General features: G+C 46.8%; 1 protein-coding gene across 3 annotated transcripts in view; it reads right to left on the reverse strand.

The window, feature by feature from the left end:
- Positions 1 to 968: 968 nt before the first annotated feature.
- Positions 969 to 21,362, reverse strand: part of SLC2A9 (solute carrier family 2 member 9) — a 466,623-nt gene continuing 446,229 nt past the window's right edge. For 2 of the 3 annotated variants that reach the window (XM_077280147.1, XM_077280148.1), the window contains exon 13: positions 971 to 1,489. In XM_077280147.1, the coding sequence (XP_077136262.1) occupies positions 1,217 to 1,489 (273 nt within the window). In that variant the 3' untranslated portion in view covers positions 971 to 1,216. Of the gene's footprint in view, positions 1,490 to 21,362 lie in introns of all 3 variants that reach the window. The other variant, XM_077280149.1, reaches the window with a different exon arrangement.

A 21,362-nucleotide genomic window follows, 5' to 3' on the forward strand; every position in this document is an offset into this window, starting at 1 on the left:
GTGCACTTGCCGGTTTCGGTGAATTCCTCACTATGCCGCCCTTTCTCTTCACACCTCGACCTGTCGCTACCCTCTAAGCGTTTGCGGTCTGTACCTCATCAGCATTCTGGCGGGAAGACCGCTTCCATTGCCACACAACCCATTTTACCTCTCATTGACTGGCCATGCCCCTTTCACCCTGGTTACTGGCTCACTCCAGCTGCAATCTTGATCCCCCCAGGAACAGGAGGTTCGGCCCCAGCAGTTCCGGACCCTGCCTATCAGCAGCTCTGGCAGCTCGGTCTTCCCTTCTACACATGGAGTCTGGCAGTTTCTTAAACTTTTGAAGATCACCCCAAATACTGATCTGTTCTGCTGCCAAGCTGGCCGTCCGGTGCTCCACACTCCCTCTCACATCTTCTTTTGAGATATTTATTTGGTAACAGAAGCCCCAACATCGAGTTTGCCCATCTTCATGACGGCATGAGATCATGACGCACAATGTCCGAGATGCTGAATGGGCTGTAGGTGATTTGTGTCATAACATCACAATGCATATCATGATGTCTGAGGTTATGCCAGTGGGGCAAACAGGCACTGAAGTAATTTTTTCCCCAAATTTGCTACTTACGATTCGACAAATTGGTGTCCACCACTGAATTCACGAGAAGTGAATTACAAACAATTCAAAGTGCATTCAACTTGTCTCAAACAGATTTGCACATATTTACCCCATATGCCCTCCTCCCTGCTGATGAATCTCTGTCTACCCAGCTTGATTGACAGCTCCTCAGTGCCCCTCCTCCTTGCTGAGTTCTCTCTCGGCCCTAAACAAGCTGCAGCTGTCAGTCAGCCTGTCAGGAAGGAGACTGAATACACTTGGACTCATGAGCAAGTGGACTCTTCCATTCTAAAGCTGCACTCATAAAATGCTAATTTTAATACTGTCATTCTGTGATGGGTTTTCAAAGTATGTACACCAGACTCATCAAATCTAAGATATATTTAATAATGTATGCAGATTTTATTCTGAAAACAGATGACAGATCCACTTTACTATAGGAAGAAGTGCATTGAAATAATGCAATATATGTCAGTGTTGTCACATCGTAACTATAAGGCTCTGTACAGTGGACGGACATTGTTGCTGTCCACTTTGCTTACAACAAGCATCAGTTAGACTTGGTTCAGATGACTGGAGTTAGAATCCGCCTCATATCCACCAGCTCCACACATTTTATGCCTGATCCATATGCTCCATCTGCAGATTGTTGCAGTCACTGCAAGGCGAGTGCAAATCATTGTCCTCCAACTGATCCATCGTCTTCTCTTCAGGCGGAAGCTTCTCAAGTTCCTTCACAGACTGAGACATTTTATTAATCTTTGCAAATGCTAGATCGATTTCATTGAATGTCTTGTTCTTTGTTTCTGGCAACACAAAGTAGAGGTAGAGGGCGCCTGCCAGGCAGATTGTGGCAAACACCAGAAAACAGTAGTTGCCCAAGCCATCCTATAAAGACAAAGGACAGAGGTAAATAAGCCGGATATTAAAATCCTTCCAAGGATGTGGATTGCAGTATATGAAAAAGTACTAGACAATATTTTTTTATAATTAGGTAAATATTATTTGTATCTCGAATCAATAGGAGGCGTATGTGTAGTACCCTGTATGTCCACTGTGAGAAGACGGCCAACTCTGCAAGTGATAACGACTGGCCGGCGGCCCCAGCCGCCAACACTGATAACAGCTGATCAGCAGGGGTGTTGGAGCCTGACCAATCAGACAATGAAGACCTATCGTAAACATATTTCATCAATGCTACAGAAGCAGAAAACCTCCATAAGTAATTATACAGCACATAATATCTGTACTATAACCAGAGAAAAGAACTAAGCGTCTAATGAGGCATTTGAGTTTTCAGTTCTGAAGGTTTGTCCTTTCAGTTTGGAGTCCAAAACGCAATAAGCTGATTGCAACAATTCCTGTACAACATGGTCAGCTAAACTTTTCACCTGGAGAACTACTCTCCAATTAGGCCCATAAAGGAGCTCCTCAACGGGAATATCTCCCTTATTTATGATGTTGATATGTTCAAATAAGACACACTGACAAGGGACAGCCCCTTAAATGGGTGGTCCGAAATCCAAATTAATTTTCATCCTAAATCCTTATTTATTTAGTGCCATAATCTAAACTATTTTCAGATATACTTGAAATAAAAATTCCCTATCCTTCCTTAATGACAGTGTCTAACAGATTTTCTCTCTTTTTTTTCCTACTTCCTTTTTGATGAGAACTCTAGTGCATGCTGGGATACTGAAACAAAAACTCATCAGGGGACAGTTGTTGTCGTCACTGCCATAGCTCCTGCCCGAAATGAAACATTATCAGTGACACTCATTTCAGAGGCTGGGCTATTCCCTGTGCGATGTGCACAATGACAGTGCGCTCTCTCGCCGGCTCAGATCTGTAGTAAGGAGCCAGCACCATTGGAGCGCATTGTCAGAATACCTGGCGTGCAGAGACCAGCGCTAGTGCAAGTGAGTTGTCTTTGGTCTCTGCACGCCGGGTATTCTGACAACTGACATAGGATCTGAAAAAGCTGGACATGTACAATGATCCTAATGGACAGAAATATCCTTTTTCCACCCTATCCACTGTCATTATTAAAGAATCAGTTCTATTAGATATTATTTAAATTAAAAAAGGGATATTCCCTATACTAACTTAAATTATTAAATATAACTTGTGCACTGATTTAATAATGTATGGATATTCCAATATTGCTATTTACTTGAGAGCACTACCTCCAGCTCTCCTATGCCTGCAATATTTGTGTATATGGTGTTTCTGCAGTACAAGCCCTTGATGAAGCCAGATTAACGGTGAAACATTTCATGGTGACCTTGTGAGATAGGTACAAACAATTGTAGTCGCTGTCTCTGGCACTGCATCAACACAACTATTAGATAGCAATATTATAAAATCCACAAATTAGTGGCTTAGTTGTCCAGAATTTACTTAATAATTTAAGTTAGTGCTTGGGTTATCACATAAGTTAAACGTAGCTAAAGTTATGTTTTAATAATACCAGTGGATATGGTGGAAGAAGGCTACATTTTTCTGTCTATTTGGACATTGGTGTATGTACCTTTTATACCCTTCCATCATTAACATGTCCCGAACCCTGTTGTTATTAGAAGGCTACACATGGCATCTCGAGGCTCGGATTCCTGAACCTGGGTTTTGTCTTTTGCCTCTCTCTGAAATTCTACAGCTCTGGGGTAAAGGTGGCGGTTTTATATTTCTCGTATGTGTAAGCTTAGAAAGACCCAAAAAGAAACATATTTTTCACAAAGGCTGGGGACCAGTTGTAGGGAATCCTCAAATCTTCACATGTGTCAAATTCTTTTGAAGTTTTTTTCTCATCTGAGAAAGTGATAGCATGAGATTAGTGGGGGTCTGGTTTCTCACAAAATCCTTTGAATGGAGGGAAAGCAGCATTGAACCCTTTTTAAAAATGTTCCTAGTACATTGTTGCTTCTGTTCCCTCTGTGTAAGGAACCCGATCTATGTGCTTGAACGTGCGGTGCTGTTCCTTGTATGGTCAGGCGCCCGGGGTTCACTTTTTCTTGGCAGAAAAACAATAAAGGCTACAGCAACATTTTTTCTTTTTGACTTCAGGATCAATGGAGCTGCTAGAGATTCTACTTCCAATGTATCGTATAGGGATGGATTATTATAACAATGTCCTATCACTTTATAGGATAGGAAAACTCCATCAAATCTGCTGCCCACTGTTCTGAGAGATTTATATGAATTTATGTGTGGACCAAGTTAATAAAACTTTGCACGCAGTGATGATTCCCCAGTGATGAGAGCAGGAGGTCATGTGGCTTGCATACTTCCAGCCACATTCCAACTAGACGTATCCTGTTAATACACTTCTATTGGTAGAGGCCGTGCACGTCTAGTCGGCACATGTATGCAAATCACATGCTTACAGTCACAGGCCTGCCTGCTCGCTCTTGACGAATCCTCAGTGTGAACTGCACGCAACAACCACCGGACAACCCCTTTAATTCATTATTAACTACCCCTGGACAACCCCTTTTATTCATTATTAAGTCAATTTTGCAAGCTCCCTCTAGTGGTGGTTGTAAGCAGCTACGACTCAAAGTTTTACTAAACTTCCGTAATTGTTAAAGAGATCTCCAATGTATAGAAATATAAAATGAATCTATTGAATATTCATAGGTGTCTGTTCATTGGGTTCCATTTGTTAAAACCGTCACAATATTTTGAACAAAGGTGCCAGCAAGTGAGGTCCTTCTCTACTACAATGGATGGGAGGTACATTATATTTGGTGAATAGTACATATATGAGGTCCAGCAGACTAGAAGGCCCTGTTCTCGAATTCATGATGGGTGTTCTGTCTTCATACACGTTGATACAGTGTGTGATCCGACATACGGCATAAACCACTTCTGTCTCCCAAATAAGCAGACTGTTCTCTGTAGTCTAACTTGTTTATTGGTAAACATGAGCGCGGTAAAACGGATAAACTTAACCAGGATGGCAAGTAAGTGAGATAGTTCAGCACAGCAATGAACACGTGTGTCCCAAGAAGTACACAGAAAAGTAATGGAGCCTCTCTTTCCCAGGATACCTTGGTACAATCCCACAATGCAACACTCTAATAATTACTAAAACACAGGTTATAAATTTAACCACCGCTAGATGGTGCTATAACACAGCAAAAACCAAAACACTAATAGTAGTAAACTTTAATGCATGATACGAACACACTGTCCTTCATTAGAATGGACAGAACAATGGGCCCAGATGATGAAAATATAACCGAAATGTCAAAAGTAAAAAAAAACTTTAGACCTCCAACATTTTGAGGTGCATAGTAGTGTTGAGCCACCTCCCTAGTGTTCGAGTTCGGTTCGTCTAACTGGGACGTTTTCAACGAATTGAAACCAATGTGCGGGCTGCCGGGGGCTCTGTGCGGGCCTGCCGGGGCTCTGTGCGGGCTGCCGTTACTCTGTGCGGGCTGCCGGGGCTCTGTGCGGCCTGCCAAGGCTCTGTACGGGCCTGCTGGGGCTCTGTGCGTGACTGCCGAGGGCTCTGTGTGGGCTGCCGGGGCTCTGTGCAGGATGCCGGGGCTCTGTGCGGGCTGCTGGGGGTCTGCGTGCCTGCCGGGGGCTCTGTGCAGGCTGTCGGGGTCTGTGTGGGCTTCCGGGGCTCTGTGCGTGACTTCCGGGGGCTCTGTGTGGGCTGCCGGGGCTCTGTGTGGGCTGCCGGGGTTCTGTGCGTGACTGTCGGGGGCTATTAGCGGGCTGCCGGGGCTCTGTGCGGGCTGCCGGGGCTCTGTGTGGGCTATACATACAGACATACAGTACATTAAACATAGAGTACATACTCACCTTTACTTGTCACTTTGTTCCCCGAAGCCAGTGTCATCTGTAAAAAAAGATTAAAATAACAAACAATCAATATACTCCCTGTCCGCAGAAATCCACGAGTGTCCCACGACGATCTCCCGTGGAGAGTAGCAGCATCAGCTGATGCGACCGCTCTCCAGGGGCTCCAGGAACACAATGACAGGAGGAAGGTATCCTTCCGCACTGTATTCCTCCACCGCTGTAAAAAAATAGTCCGTAGTCTCACTTTTGGCATTGCTGTGTGAGAAATTTTCCCACCCAGCAATTGCCATAAAGTGAGACTTTGAACTATAGTAACCTCTCAGTGATGTACTGCAGGAGCCATTGTCTCTTGTCAGTGTGTCACTGAGGGTCCTATAGAGCAGTGACATCACCCGATGTCACTGTTCTATAGGGGAGATCATCGTGGAACACTCGTTATTAATTGGACTACGGCGGACAGGTAGTATACGGTTTATTATTTTACGTTTTTTGCAGGCGCTGAAGTATGGTAAGTATGGTTAAATGAAGAATATTAAAATACTTTAATTTTTTTTAATGTGTGTGTGTTTTATTAACCCTTTATTACTATTGGATTAATAATGGATAGGCGTCTTATTGATGCCTCTCCGTTATTAACCCGGGTTAATGTCACCATACAATAGCAAGGTGACATTAACCCCTTATTACCCCATATCCCACCGCTACACGGGAGTGGGAAGAGAGGGGCTAAGTGCCGTCGTGCAACGGATCCATCATGTTTTGGCGGACCGTCAACACGAAAAAACGTTCAAGTGACCGTTTTTTGTCCATCGCATCTGCCATTTTCTACCGCGCATGCGCGGCCGAAACTCCGCGCCCTCCTCCCCGGACTTCAGAATGGTCAGTGGATGCGTTGAAAAACTGCATCCGCTGCCCACGTCGGGGCACAAATTTCACAACGTGCGTCGGTACGTCGGCCCGATGCATAGCGACGGACCAGTACTGACGCAAGTGTGAAATAGGCCTTAATGAGCGTTTAATTTAAAAAAAAAAAAAAAAAACGGCATGGGCTCCCACGCAATTTTCTTCACCAGAGGGGGAAAGCCGACGGCCGGGGGCCAATATTCGTAGCCTGCTATGAATATCAGCCCTCAGCTATCTGCGTAGCCTTTACTGGCTATTAAAATAGGGGGACCCCCCCAAAAAATGACGTGGGTCCCCCTATATTTTATAGCCAGAAAGGCTACGCAGACAGCTGCGGGCTGATATTCATAGCCTAGAGAGGGGCCATGGATATTGCTCCCCCCACCGGCTACAAATACCAGTCCGCAGCTGCCCCAGAAATGGTGCAAATGGCGCCAATTCCGGCACTTAGCCCCTCTCTTCCCACTCCCATGTAGTGGTGGGATATGGAGTAATAAGGGGTTAATGTCACCTTGCTATTGTAAGGTGACATTAAGCCGGGTTAATAATGGAGAGGCGTCAATAAGACGCCTATACATTATTAATCCAATAGTAATAAAGGGTTAATAAAACACACACACATTAGGAAAAAAGTATTTTAATATTCTTCGTTTAATCATACTTACCATACTTAAGTGCCTGCAAAAAACGTAAAATAATAAACCGTATACTACCTGTCCGCTGTAGTCCAATTAATAAGGAGTGTCCCACGACGATCTCCCCTATAGAACAGTGACATCGGGTGATGTCACTGCTCTATAGGATCCTCAGTGACACACTGACAGGAGACAATGGGAAAATTTCTCACACAGCAATGCCAAAAGTGAGACTAGGGACTATTTTTTTACAGCGGTGGAGGAATGCAGTGCAGAAGGAGACCTTCCTCCTGTCATTGTGTCCCTGGAGCTCCTGGAGAGCGGTTGCATCAGCTGATGCTGCTGCTCTCCACGGGAGATCGTCGTGGGACACTCGTGGATTTCTGCAGACAGGGAGTATATTGGTTGTTTGTTATTTTAATCTTTTTTACAGATGACACTGGCTTCGGGGAACAAAATGAAAAGTAATGGTGAGTATGTACTCTATGTTTAATGTACTGTATGTCTGTATGTATAGCCCGCACAGAGCCCCGGCAGCCCACACAGAGCCCCGGCAGCCCGCACAGAGCCCCTGGCAAATACGCACAGACCCCCAGCAGCCCGCACAGAGCCCCGGCAGCCCGCACAGAGCCCCAGCAGCCTGCACAGAGCCCCCGGAAATCACACACAGACCCCCGGCAGCCCGCACAGAGCCCCGGCAGTCCACATAGAGCCCCTGGCAGTCACACACAGACCCCCGGCAGCCCACACAGAGCCCTGGCAGCCCACACAGAGCCCCCAGCAGTCACGCACAAAGCCCCTGGCAGTCATGCACAGACCCCCGGCAGCCCGCACAGAGCCCCAGCAGCCCGCACAGAGCCCAGGCTGCCCACACAGAGCCCCCGGCAGTCACGCACAGGCCCCCGGCAGCCCACACAGAGCCCCGGCAGTCACACACAGAGCCCTCGGCAGTCACGCACAGAGCCCCCGGCAGTCATGCACAGACCCCCGGCAGCCTGCACAGAGCCCCGGCAGCCCCCAGAGCCCCCTGCAGGCACGCACAGACCCCCCGGCAGCCCGCATAGAGCCCCGGAAGCCTGCACAGAGCCCTGGCAGCCTGCACAGAGCCCCTGGGAAAGGCACGCACAGACCCCAGGCAGCCCGCACAGAGCCCCCGGCATGCATGCACAGAGCCCCGGTAGCCCGCACAGAGCCCTGGCAGCCCACACAGAGCCCTGGCAGCCCGCACAGAGCCCCAGCAGCCTGCACAGACCCCCGGCAGCCTGCACAGAGCCCCGGCAGCCCGCACAGAGCCCCCGGCAGGCACGCACAGACCCCCGGCAGGCATGCACAGAGCCCCCAGCAGGCACGCACAGACCCCCGGCAGCCCGCACAGAGCCCCGGCAGCCTGCACAGAGCCCCAGCAGCCTGCACAGAGCCCCCAGGAAAGGCACGCACAGACCCCAGGCAGCCGGCACAGAGCCCCCGGCAGGCACACACAGACCCCCGTAAGCCCGCACATAGCCCCGGCAGCCCGCACAGAGCCCCCGGCAGGCATGCACAGAGCCCCTGCAGCCCGCACAGAGCCACGGCAGCTCGTACTGAGCCCCGGCAGCCCACACAGAGCCCCCAGCAGGCACGCACAGACCCCCGGCAGTCCGAACAGAGCCCCCGGCAGGCACGCACAGAGCCCCAGCAGCCCGCACAGAGCCCCGGCATCCTGCACAGAGCCCCCGGCAGGTACACACAGAGCCCCGGCAGCCCGCACAGAGCCCCGGAAGGGCCACACAGAGCCCCCGGCAGGCACGCACAGACCCCCGGCAGCCCGCACAGAGCCCCGGCAGCCCGCACAGAGCCCCGGCAGCCCGCACAGAGCCCCGGGAGCCCGCACAGAGCCCCGGGAGCCCGCACAGAGCCCCTGGCAGGCATGCACAGAGCCCCGGCAGCCCGCACAGAGCCCCGGGAGCCCGCACAGAGCCCCCCGCAGGCACGCACAGAGCCCCCGCAGCCCGCACAGAGCCCCGGCACCCCGCACAGAGCCCCAGCAGGCACGCACAGAGCCCCCGGCAGGCACGCACAGAGCCCCCGGCAGGCACGCACAGACCCCCGGCAGTCTGCACAGAGCCTCCGGCAGGCACGCACAGAGCCCCGGCAGCCCGCACAGAGCCCCGGCAGCCCGCACAGAGCCCCCGGCGGGCACGCACAGACCCCCGGCAGCCCGCACAGAGCCCCGGCAGGGCTGCACAGAACCCCCGGCAGGCACTCACAAACCCCCGGCAGCCCGCACAGACCCCCGGCAGCCCACACAGAGCCCCGGCAGCCTGCACAGAGCCCCCGGCAGTCACGCACAGAGCCCCGGCAGCCCGCACAGAGCCCCCGGCAGGCATGCACAGAGCCCCGGCAGCCCGCACAGAGCCCCCGGCGGGCACGCACAGACCCCCGGCAGCCCGCACAGAGCCCCGGCAGGGCTGCACAGAGCCCCCGGCAGGCACGCAGAGACCCCCGGCAGCCCGCACAGAGCCCCGGCAGCCCGCACAGAGCCCCCGGCAGTCACACACAGAGCCCCGGCAGCCCGCACAGAGACCCGGGAGCCCGCACAGAGCCCCCGGCAGTCACGCACAGAGCCCCGGCAGCCCGCACAGAGCCCCGACAGCCAACACAGAGCCCCAGGAGCCCGCACAGAGCCCCCGGCAGGCATGCACAGAGCCCCGGCAGCCCGCACAGAGCCCCGGGAGCCCGCACAGAGCCCCCGGCAAGCATGCACAGAGCCCCGGCAGCCCGCACAGAGCCCCGGGAGCCCGCACAGAGCCCCCGGCAGCCCACACAGAGCCCCGGCAGCCCGCACAGAGCCCCAGCAGCCCGCACAGAGCCCCGGCAGCCCGCACAGAGCCCTGGCAGGCACGCACAGACCCCCGGCAAGGCCGCACAGACCCCCGGCAGGGCTGCACAGACCCCCACGGTCACGCACAGACCCCGCCCACACACACAGACACGCAGTCTCCACCCACGCACCGCCCACACTCCATTATAGTGCATCATTGCACTATGGGAACTTCCGATTCCGGTATTCGATATCGCAAAAGTATCGGAACTCGGTATCGGAATTCTGATACAGCGAATATCGGCCGATACCCAATATTTCCAGTATCGGAATGCTCAACACTATTCAGCACAGATCTTTTGGTGAACGAACAGTTATCGAACACAAACTCGAACAGCCGAATTTTAAGCAAATTGTTCGAGTTCGACGAACGACTCGAACACCGCCCAAAACAGCTCGAATTTGAAATTGGCGAACAGTTCGACTCGAACACCGCTCATCTCTAGTGCATAGTAACAGTGCCCGCAACTCCACCTATCCAAAAATATTAGTTTGTGGGCCCTGGTCGAATCGATTTGGTGCAACATTTTCAAGCAGATGTCAACATTATAATAGAACTGCATGCTACAGAACAAAGCAATTCTTTTTACAAAACAATTTTATATATACCAATTTATCTGCTCAGGCAAAAAAAGCCATTATGACCATCCGTAATAATAATAATAACTACTTATTTCACGCCATTTCATTTTATAAATTATGCACAAAAATAAAATAGAAAAGGAAAAAATAGCAAGTCTTCTGAGGGTTTCATGTCCGGTATATGACACTACACTCTGTCACAAGTGGAAATGTGAAAGGGTTACTGCCAACATTCCATAGAAAAGAAGTAAAAGTGCTGAACAGAGGCGACTCAGCTGCTAGGACCAGACCCACCGCATGAACATGGCTCTGAAATTCCCGTAAGAATCTGCCACTGCTCCATTTATTCACTATGGGACTGCGGAAATCCCTGATACTACACTCAGCTATCGCCTGCAGTCCGATAGAGAATGAATGGCCATATGGCTAGCCTTAAAATGTGAATGTCAGATCCCCACTCTCGGGATCAGAAGGGATTTCGATAGTCAGACCCCAACCAATCCTGATGATAATATAAATGTATAGAATAACTTTTAGAGACGCCATACAAATTGAAAATTGATAGACTGGTTTTAAGTTATACCAGTAATATTATATTGATAGGGTTTCAACTTCCTGCGCCCCATGTATCATTTATTGGATGGCCACATCCCCTTCATTGTTTACCAGGTAGAGATATATTACAGCTCACTACATCTAAGTTAATAGGAATGAGCTGCAATCAGTTCCATACCAGCAATAATGGCAGATCAATCAACCGCTATGGGACCCATGAGTCAGGGGACCTGGTATCAGCATTGCATGTCCACCCCCCCAATTTTAGTTATTTTCAACAATGAGTACATTGTGGGGGCCATGATACCGTCTGTAGGGCTATGGAGTGGGGGAGAAGAGGTTGCATTATACTATATGGAAGGGTTATTGGGGCCCCTTATACTATATGGAAGGTTATGTGGGGCCCCTTATACTATATGGAAGGTCATGTGGGGCCCTTTATACTATATGGAAGGTTATGTGGGGGCCATTATACTATATGTAGTGCTATGTAGGGCTATTATACTATATGGAGTGCTATGTAGGGCTATTATACTGTATGGAGTGCTATGTAGAGCCATTATACTATATGGAAGGCTATTTGTGTTCTATTATACTATATGGAAGGCTATTTGGGGGCCATTGTGCTGAGCAGGGCTAGTGTGGATCATTTTACTTTATGTAAACAATTATACAGTGGGTAGGTTTGTGTGGGGTCCATCATACTGTGTGATGGATTATATGGGGGCCATTATACTGCTTGGAGGGCTATGTAGGGGCCATTATACTGTTTGGAGTGCTGTGTGGAGGCTAGTATACCATCACACAGTGTGGAGGGTTATTTTGGGGCCATCATACTGCGTAGGGGCCATTATACTATATGGAGGGCTGTGTGGGGACCATCATATTGTGTGGAGGGCTGTGTTAATGGTCACGGTTGGGGCATCATACTGTGTTGGGGTCACCATACTTTGCTGGGGGTTATAGTAGGGTCATCATACTGTGTGTGTGGAGGCTACTGTGGATGAATTTACTGTGGGGGTACCATACTGTGTTCAGGGGCACTTTTGTTGGCATCATACTTTATGGGGTCAATGAAAAGTGAATCCAGGGGCTACAAATTACTCTGTAAGAGCTGCATAGTTTTGAGATATGCTCTTCTGTTACCTTGCTGAATATTATTGTTTTTTGTGTGGTAGTCTCAAGTAGAACTTCTGTTACTTGACCCCATGATTTTCATTTACGCGTCTGGCTGAAATACCAACACATATCTTTCTAAAAGCTTGCAGCATTGAATTGTAAAGAATGAAGTGACATGGAGCAGACTGGGAGGGGGGGAGTGCTGTACTATGTGGCTAATATACAGACATATACAAACACGCTGCGTCATAATACTGCGATTAATGAATACATGATCTCCAATATCGCTGAAAACAATAAAAATGTAAGCCACTTAGTTAGCATTTTTGAACAAAGAGCGCAAAATCCATCCAACCGCGTCAAGGTGTACCTTAATATGGATGGTCACTATCACTAATGTCCTATTTCTCCATGTGTCAAACCAGGCCTCATCTGAGCTGAGGTAACAGAAATAAAACCAGGCATAGATCGAAATTAAAACCTTGTCTGGGAAAGATAGGTGAATAAAGGTGCTGGGACCTGGAGGCCCCCCCGAAATGTATACGACAAAAAAAAATATAGCGTTTAGCATTAAATTAATGTACACATGCACAAATATGCTATGTGGCCAATATACAGTTGTGCTCAAAAGTTTACATACCCCAGCAGAATTTTTGCTTTCTTGGCCTTTTTTCTGAGAATATGAATGATAACACTAAAACTTTTTCTCCACTCATGGTTAGTGGATGGGTGAAGCCATTTATTGTCAAACTATTGTGTTTTCTCTTTTTAAATCATAATGACAACCCAAAACATCCAAAAGACCCTGCACAAACATTTACATACCCTGGTGATTTGGGCCTGAAAACATGCTCAGAAGTTGACAGAAATGGATTTGACTAGCTACTAAAGGTAATAACATCCTCACCTTTGACCTGTTTGCTTGTAATCAGTGTGTGTGCATAAAAGCTGAGTGAGTTTATGGGATCCAGACAGACTCTTGCATCTTTCATCCAGCCACTGATGTTTCTGGATTGAGAGTCTTGGTGAAAGCAAAAGAATTGTCAACGGATCTACGGGAAAAGGTAGTTGAACTGTATAAAACAGGAAAGGGATACAAAAAGATATCCAAGGAATTGATAATGCCAGTCAGCAGCATTCAAAATGTGATTAACAAATGGAAAATCAGGGGCTCTGTAAACACAAAACCACGGTCAGGTAGACCAACAAAAATTTTTTCCACAACTGCCAGAAAAGTTGTTCGGGATGCAAAGAAAAACCCACAAATGAAATCAGCTGAAATACAGGACTCTCTGAAAACTAGCGTTGTGGCTGTTTCAAGATGCACAATAAGGAGGCACTTGAAGAAAAATTTAGCTGCATGGTCGAGTCGCTAGAAGAAAGCCATTACTGCGCAAATGCTACAAAGTATCTTGCCTATAATACAGAAAACAGCACAGAGACAAGCCTCAAAACTTCTGGAACAAGGTAATTTGGAGTGATGAGACCAAAATTGACCTTTTTGGCCTCAACCATAAACGTTACATTTGGAGAGAGGTCAACAAGGCCTATGATGAAAGGAACACCATTCCTACTGTAAAGCACAGAGGTGGATCGCTGATATTTTGGGGATGTGTGAGCTACAAAGGCACATGAAACTTGGTGAAAGTTGAAGGAAAGATGAATGCAGCACGTTATCAGCAAATACTGGAGGCAAATTTGCAATCATCAGCCCAAAAGCTACGCATGGGACGTACTTGGACGTTCCAACATGACAACGATCCAAAACACAAGGCCAAGTCGACGTGTCATTGGCTACAACAGAACAAAGTGAAGGTTCTGGAGTGAATAAAAATTAAAAAAGGTCACCGTGCTAAAGCCTCTGAAAACAGACAAATAAATGGATAAGGGGAAAATGAATCACTATATATCCAGAGGACCATTCATGTATTACCCTTAGTATTTAATGATATATACAGTGGGGCAAAAAAGTATTTAGTCAGTCAGCAATAGTGCAAGTTCCACCACTTAAAAAGATGAGAGGCGTCTGTAATTTACATCATAGGTAGACCTCAACTATGGGAGACAAACTGAGACAAAAAAATCCAGAAAATCACATTGTCTGTTTTTTTTTATCATTTTATTTGCATATTATGGTGGAAAATAAGTATTTGGTCAGAAACAAACAATCAAGATTTCTGGCTCTCACAGACCTGTAACTTCTTCTTTAAGAGTCTCCTCTTTCCTCCACTCATTACCTGTAGTAATGGCACCTGTTTAAACTTGTTATCAGTATAAAAAGACACCTGTGCACACCCTCAAACAGTCTGACTCCAAACTCCACTATGGTGAAGACCAAAGAGCTGTCAAAGGACACCAGAAACAAAATTGTAGCCCTGCACCAGGCTGGGAAGACTGAATCTGCAATAGCCAACCAGCTTGGAGTGAAGAAATCAACAGTGGGAGCAATAATTAGAAAATGGAAGACATTCAAGACCACTGATAATCTCCCTCGATCTGGGGCTCCACGCAAAATCCCACCCCGTGGGGTCAGAATGATCACAAGAACGGTGAGCAAAAATCCCAGAACCACGCGGGGGGACCTAGTGAATGAACTGCAGAGAGCTGGGACCAATGTAACAAGGCCTACCATAAGTAACACACTACGCCACCATGGACTCAGATCCTGCAGTGCCAGACGTGTCCCACTGCTTAAGCCAGTACATGTCCGGGCCCATCTGAAGTTTGCTAGGGAGCATTTGGATGATCCAGAGGAGTTTTGGGAGAATGTCCTATGGTCTGATGAAACCAAACTGGAACTGTTTGGTAGAAACACACGCACAGAGCCCCGGCAGCCCGCACAGAGCCCCGGCAGCCCGCACAGAGCCCCGGCAGCCCGCACAGAGCCCCGACAGCCAACACAGAGCCCCAGGAGCCCGCACAGAGCCCCCGGCAAGCATGCACAGAGCCCCGGCAGCCCGCACAGAGCCCCGGGAGCCCGCACAGAGCCCCCGGCAGCCCACACAGAGCCCCGGCAGCCCGCACAGAGCCCCAGCAGCCCGCACAGAGCCCTGGCAGCCCGCACAGAGCCCCTGGCAGGCACGCACAGACCCCCGGCAGGGCCGCACAGACCCCCGGCAGGGCCGCACAGACCCCCACGGTCACGCACAGACCCCGCCCACACACACAGACACGCAGTCTCCACCCACGCACCGCCCACACTCCATTATAGTGCATCATTGCACTATGGGAACTTCCGATTCCGGTATTCGATATCGCAAAAGTATCGGAACTCGGTATCGGAATTCTGATACAGCGAATATCGGCCGATACCCAATATTTCCAGTATCGGAATGCTCAACACTATTCAGCACAGATCTTTTGGTGAACGAACAGTTATCGAACACAAACTCGAACAGCCGAATTTTAAGCAAATTGTTCGAGTTCGACGAACGACTCGAACACCGCCCAAAACAGCTCGAATTTGAAATTGGCGAACAGTTCGACTCGAACACCGCTCATCTCTAGTGCATAGTAACAGTGCCCGCAACTCCACCTATCCAAAAATATTAGTTTGTGGGCCCTGGTCGAATCGATTTGGTGCAACATTTTCAAGCAGATGTCAACATTATAATAGAACTGCATGCTACAGAACAAAGCAATTCTTTTTACAAAACAATTTTATATATACCAATTTATCTGCTCAGGCAAAAAAAGCCATTATGACCATCCGTAATAATAATAATAACTACTTATTTCACGCCATTTCATTTTATAAATTATGCACAAAAATAAAATAGAAAAGGAAAAAATAGCAAGTCTTCTGAGGGTTTCATGTCCGGTATATGACACTACACTCTGTCACAAGTGGAAATGTGAAAGGGTTACTGCCAACATTCCATAGAAAAGAAGTAAAAGTGCTGAACAGAGGCGACTCAGCTGCTAGGACCAGACCCACCGCATGAACATAGCTCTGAAATTCCCGTAAGAATCTGCCACTGCTCCATTTATTCACTATGGGACTGCGGAAATCCCTGATACTACACTCAGCTATCGCCTGCAGTCCGATAGAGAATGAATGGACATTTGGCTAGCCTTTCAAATGTGAATGTCAGATCCCCACTCTCGGGATCAGAAGGGATTTCGATAGTCAGACCCCAACCAATCCTGATGATAATATAAATGTATAGAATAACTTTTAGAGACGCCATACAAATTGAAAATTGATAGACTGGTTTTAAGTTATACCAGTAATATTATATTGATAGGGTTTCAACTTCCTGCGCCCCATGTATCATTTATTGGATGGCCACATCCCCTTCATTGTTTACCAGGTAGAGATATATTACAGCTCACTACATCTAAGTTAATAGGAATGAGCTGCAATCAGTTCCATACCAGCAATAATGGCAGATCAATCAACCACTATGGGACCCATGAGTCAGGGGACCTGGTATCAGCATTGCATGTCCACCCCCCCAATTTTAGTTATTTTCAACAATGAGTACATTGTGGGGGCCATGATACCGTTTGTAGGGCTATGGAGTGGGGGAGAAGAGGTTGCATTATACTATATGGAAGGGTTATTGGGGCCCCTTATACTATATGGAAGGTTATGTGGGGCCCCTTATACTATATGGAAGGTCATGTGGGGCCCTTTATACTATATGGAAGGTTATGTGGGGGCTATTATACTATATGGAGTGCTATGTAGGGCTATTATACTGTATGGAGTGCTATGTAGAGCCATTATACTATATGGAAGGCTATTTGTGTTCTATTATACTATATGGAAGGCTATTTGGGGGCCATTGTGCTGAGCAGGGCTAGTGTGGATCATTTTACTTTATGTAAACAATTATACAGTGGGTAGGTTTGTGTGGGGTCCATCATACTGTGTGATGGATTATATGGGGGCCATTATACTGCTTGGAGGGCTATGTAGGGGCCATTATACTGTTTGGAGTGCTGTGTGGAGGCTAGTATACCATCACACAGTGTGGAGGGTTATTTTGGGGCCATCATACTGCGTAGGGGCCATTATACTATATGGAGGGCTGTGTGGGGACCATCATATTGTGTGGAGGGCTGTGTTAATGGTCACGGTTGGGGCATCATACTGTGTTGGGGTCACCATACTTTGCTGGGGGTTATAGTAGGGTCATCATACTGTGTGTGTGGAGGCTACTGTGGATGAATTTACTGTGGGGGTACCATACTGTGTTCAGGGGCACTTTTGTTGGCATCATACTTTATGGGGTCAATGAAAAGTGAATCCAGGGGCTACAAATTACTCTGTAAGAGCTGCATAGTTGTGAGATATGCTCTTCTGTTACCTTGCTGAATATTATTATTTTTTGTGTGGTAGTCTCAAGTAGAACTTCTGTTACTTGACCCCATGATTTTCATTTACGCGTCTGGCTGAAATACCAACACATATCTTTCTAAAAGCTTGCAGCATTGAATTGTAAAGTATGAAGTGACATGGAGCAGACTGGGAGGGGGGGAGTGCTGTACTATGTGGCTAATATACAGACATATACAAACACGCGGCGTCATAATACTGCGATTAATGAATACATGATCTCCAATATCGCTGAAAACAATAAAAATGTAAGCCACTTAGTTAGCATTTTTGAACAAAGAGCGCAAAATCCATCCAACCGCGTCAAGGTGTACCTTAATATGGATGGTCACTATCACTAATGTCCTATTTCTCCATGTGTCAAACCAGGCCTCATCTGAGCTGAGGTAACAGAAATAAAACCAGGCATAGATCGAAATTAAAACCTTGTCTGGGAAAGATAGGTGAATAAAGGTGCTGGGACCTGGAGGCCCCCCCGAAATGTATACGACAAAAAAAAATATAGCGTTTAGCATTAAATTAATGTACACATGCACAAATATGCTATGTGGCCAATATACAGTTGTGCTCAAAAGTTTACATACCCCAGCAGAATTTTTACTTTCTTGGCCTTTTTTCTGAGAATATGAATGATAACACCAAAACTTTTTCTCCACTCATGGTTAGTGGATGGGTGAAGCCATTTATTGTCAAACTATTGTGTTTTCTCTTTTTAAATCATAATGACAACACAAAACATCCAAAAGACCCTGCACAAACATTTACATACCCTGGTGATTTTGGCCTGAAAACATGCTCGGAATTTGACACAAATGGATTTGACTAGCTACTAAAGGTAATAACATCCTCACCTGTGACCTGTTTGCTTGTAATCAGTGTGTGTGCATAAAAGCTGAGTGAGTTTCTGGGATCCAGACAGACTCTTGCATCTTTCATCCAGCCACTGATGTTTCTGGATTGAGAGTCTTGGTGAAAGCAAAAGAATTGTCAACGGATCTACGGGAAAAGGTAGTTGAACTGTATAAAACAGGAAAGGGATACAAAAAGATATCCAAGGAATTGATAATGCCAGTCAGCAGCATTCAAACTGTGATTAACAAATGGAAAATCAGGGGCTCTGTAAACACAAAACCACGGTCAGGTAGACCAACAAAAAATTTTTCCACAACTGCTAGGAAAGTTGTTCGGGATGCAAAGAAAAACCCACAAATGAAATCAGCTGAAATACAGGACTCTCTGAAAACTAGCGTTGTGGCTGTTTCAAGATGCACAATAAGGAGGCACTTGAAGAAAAATTTAGCTGCATGGTCGAGTCGCTAGAAGAAAGCCATTACTGCGCAAATGCTACAAAGTATCTTGCCCATAATACAGAAAACAGCACAGAGACAAGCCTCAAAACTTCTGGAACAAGGTAATTTGGAGCGATGAGACCAAAATTGACCTTTTTGGCCTCAACCATAAACGTTACATTTGGAGAGAGGTCAACAAGGCCTATGATGAAAGGAACACCATTCCTACTGTAAAGCACAGAGGTGGATCGCTGATATTTTGGGGATGTGTGAGCTACAAAGGCACATGAAACTTGGTGAAAGTTGAAGGAAAGATGAATGCAGCACGTTATCAGCAAATACTGGAGGCAAATTTGCAATCATCAGCCCAAAAGCTACGCATGGGACGTACTTGGACGTTCCAACATGACAACGATCCAAAACACAAGGCCAAGTCAACGTGTCATTGGCTACAACAGAACAAAGTGAAGGTTCTGGAGTGAATAAAAAATAAAAAAGGTCACCGTGCTAAAGCCTCTGAAAACAGACAAATAAATGGATAAGGGGAAAACGAATCACTATATATCCAGAGGACCATTCATGTATTACCCTTAGTATTTAATGATATATACAGTGGGGCAAAAAAGTATTTAGTCAGTCAGCAATAGTGCAAGTTCCACCACTTAAAAAGATGAGAGGCGTCTGTAATTTACATCATAGGTAGACCTCAACTATGGGAGACAAACTGAGAAAAAAAAATCCATAAAATCACATTGTCTGTTTTTTTATCATTTTATTTGCATATTATGGTGGAAAATAAGTATTTGGTCAGAAACAAACAATCAAGATTTCTGGCTCTCACAGACCTGTAACTTCTTCTTTAAGAGTCTCCTCTTTCCTCCACTCATTACCTGTAGTAATGGCACCTGTTTAAACTTGTTATCAGTATAAAAAGACACCTGTGCACACCCTCAAACAGTCTGACTCCAAACTCCACTATGGTGAAGACCAAAGAGCTGTCAAAGGACACCAGAAACAAAATTGTAGCCCTGCACCAGGCTGGGAAGACTGAATCTGCAATAGCCAACCAGCTTGGAGTGAAGAAATCAACAGTGGGAGCAATAATTAGAAAATGGAAGACATTCAAGACCACTGATAATCTTCCTCGATCTGGGGCTCCACGCAAAATCCCACCCCGTGGGGTCAGAATGATCACAAGAACGGTGAGCAAAAATCCCAGAACCACGCGGGGGGACCTAGTGAATGAACTGCAGAGAGCTGGGACCAATGTAACAAGGCCTACCATAAGTAACACACTACGCCACCATGGACTCAGATCCTGCAGTGCCAGACGTGTCCCACTGCTTAAGCCAGTACATGTCCGGGCCCATCTGAAGTTTGCTAGGGAGCATTTGGATGATCCAGAGGAGTTTTGGGAGAATGTCCTATGGTCTGATGAAACCAAACTGGAACTGTTTGGTAGAAACACAACTTGTCGTGTTTGGAGGAAAAAGAATACTGAGTTGCATCCATCCAACACCATACCTACTGTAAAGCATGGTGGTGGAAACATCATGCTTTGGGGCTGTTTCTCTGCAAAGGGGCCAGGACGACTGATCCGGGTACATGAAAGAATGAATGGGGCCATGTATCGTGAGATTTTGAGTGCAAACCTCCTTCCATCAGCAAGGGCATTGAAGATGAAACGTGGCTGGGTCTTTCAACAAGACAATGATCCAAAGCACACCGCCAGGGCAACGAAGGAGTGGCTTCGTAAGAAGCATTTCAAGGTCCTGGAGTGGCCTAGCCAGTCTCCAGATCTCAACCCTATAGAAAACCTTTGGAGGGAGTTGAAAGTCCGTGTTGCCAAGCGAAAAGCCAAAAACATCACTGCTCTAGGGGAGATCTGCATGGAGGAAAGGGCCAACATACCAACAACAGTGTGTGGCAACCTTGTGAAGACTTACAGAAAACTTTTGACCTCTGTCATTGCCAACAAAGGATATATTACAAAGTATTGAGATGAAATTTTGTTTCTGACCAAATACTTATTTTCCACCATAATATGCAAATAAAATGATAAAAAAACAGACAATGTGATTTTCTGGATTTTTTTTCTCAGTTTGTCTCCCATAGTTGAGGTCTACCTATGATGTAAATTACAGACGCCTCTCATCTTTTTAAGTGGTGGAACTTGCACTATTGCTGACTGACTAAATACTTTTTTGCCCCACTGTATGTATATACCAGTTACAGATGAATAGCCCATCTTTAAAGGTGTACCACTTACTGATAAATAACCAGTGCAGTGAAGACACAGCACCGACACTTCAGCAGCATAAATACCAGTAAGGTTCTTTTTCTATTTTTTTTAAGTATTGTGCTATTTCTTTCATAAGTTACTTGACTACTAATGTAGGTGCATAAAGACTGGTTATTTATCAGTAACTGGTACACCTATAAAGATTGACTATTCATCTGTAACTGGTATCTACATATATATCATTAAATACTAAGGGTAATACATGAGTGGTCCTCTAGATAAATAGTGATTCGCTTTCCCCTTATCCATTTATTTGTCTGCTTTCAGAGGCTTTAGCGTTGTGACCTTTTTTATTTTTTATTTATTTCTATGTGATTGACAGACTGAAGACAGCAGCTGTCTAAGCGCCCGCAACTTTAT

The sequence above is a fragment of the Ranitomeya variabilis genome, chromosome 1, assembly GCF_051348905.1.
Source record: "Ranitomeya variabilis isolate aRanVar5 chromosome 1, aRanVar5.hap1, whole genome shotgun sequence".
Taxonomy (NCBI): Eukaryota; Metazoa; Chordata; class Amphibia; order Anura; family Dendrobatidae; genus Ranitomeya; species Ranitomeya variabilis.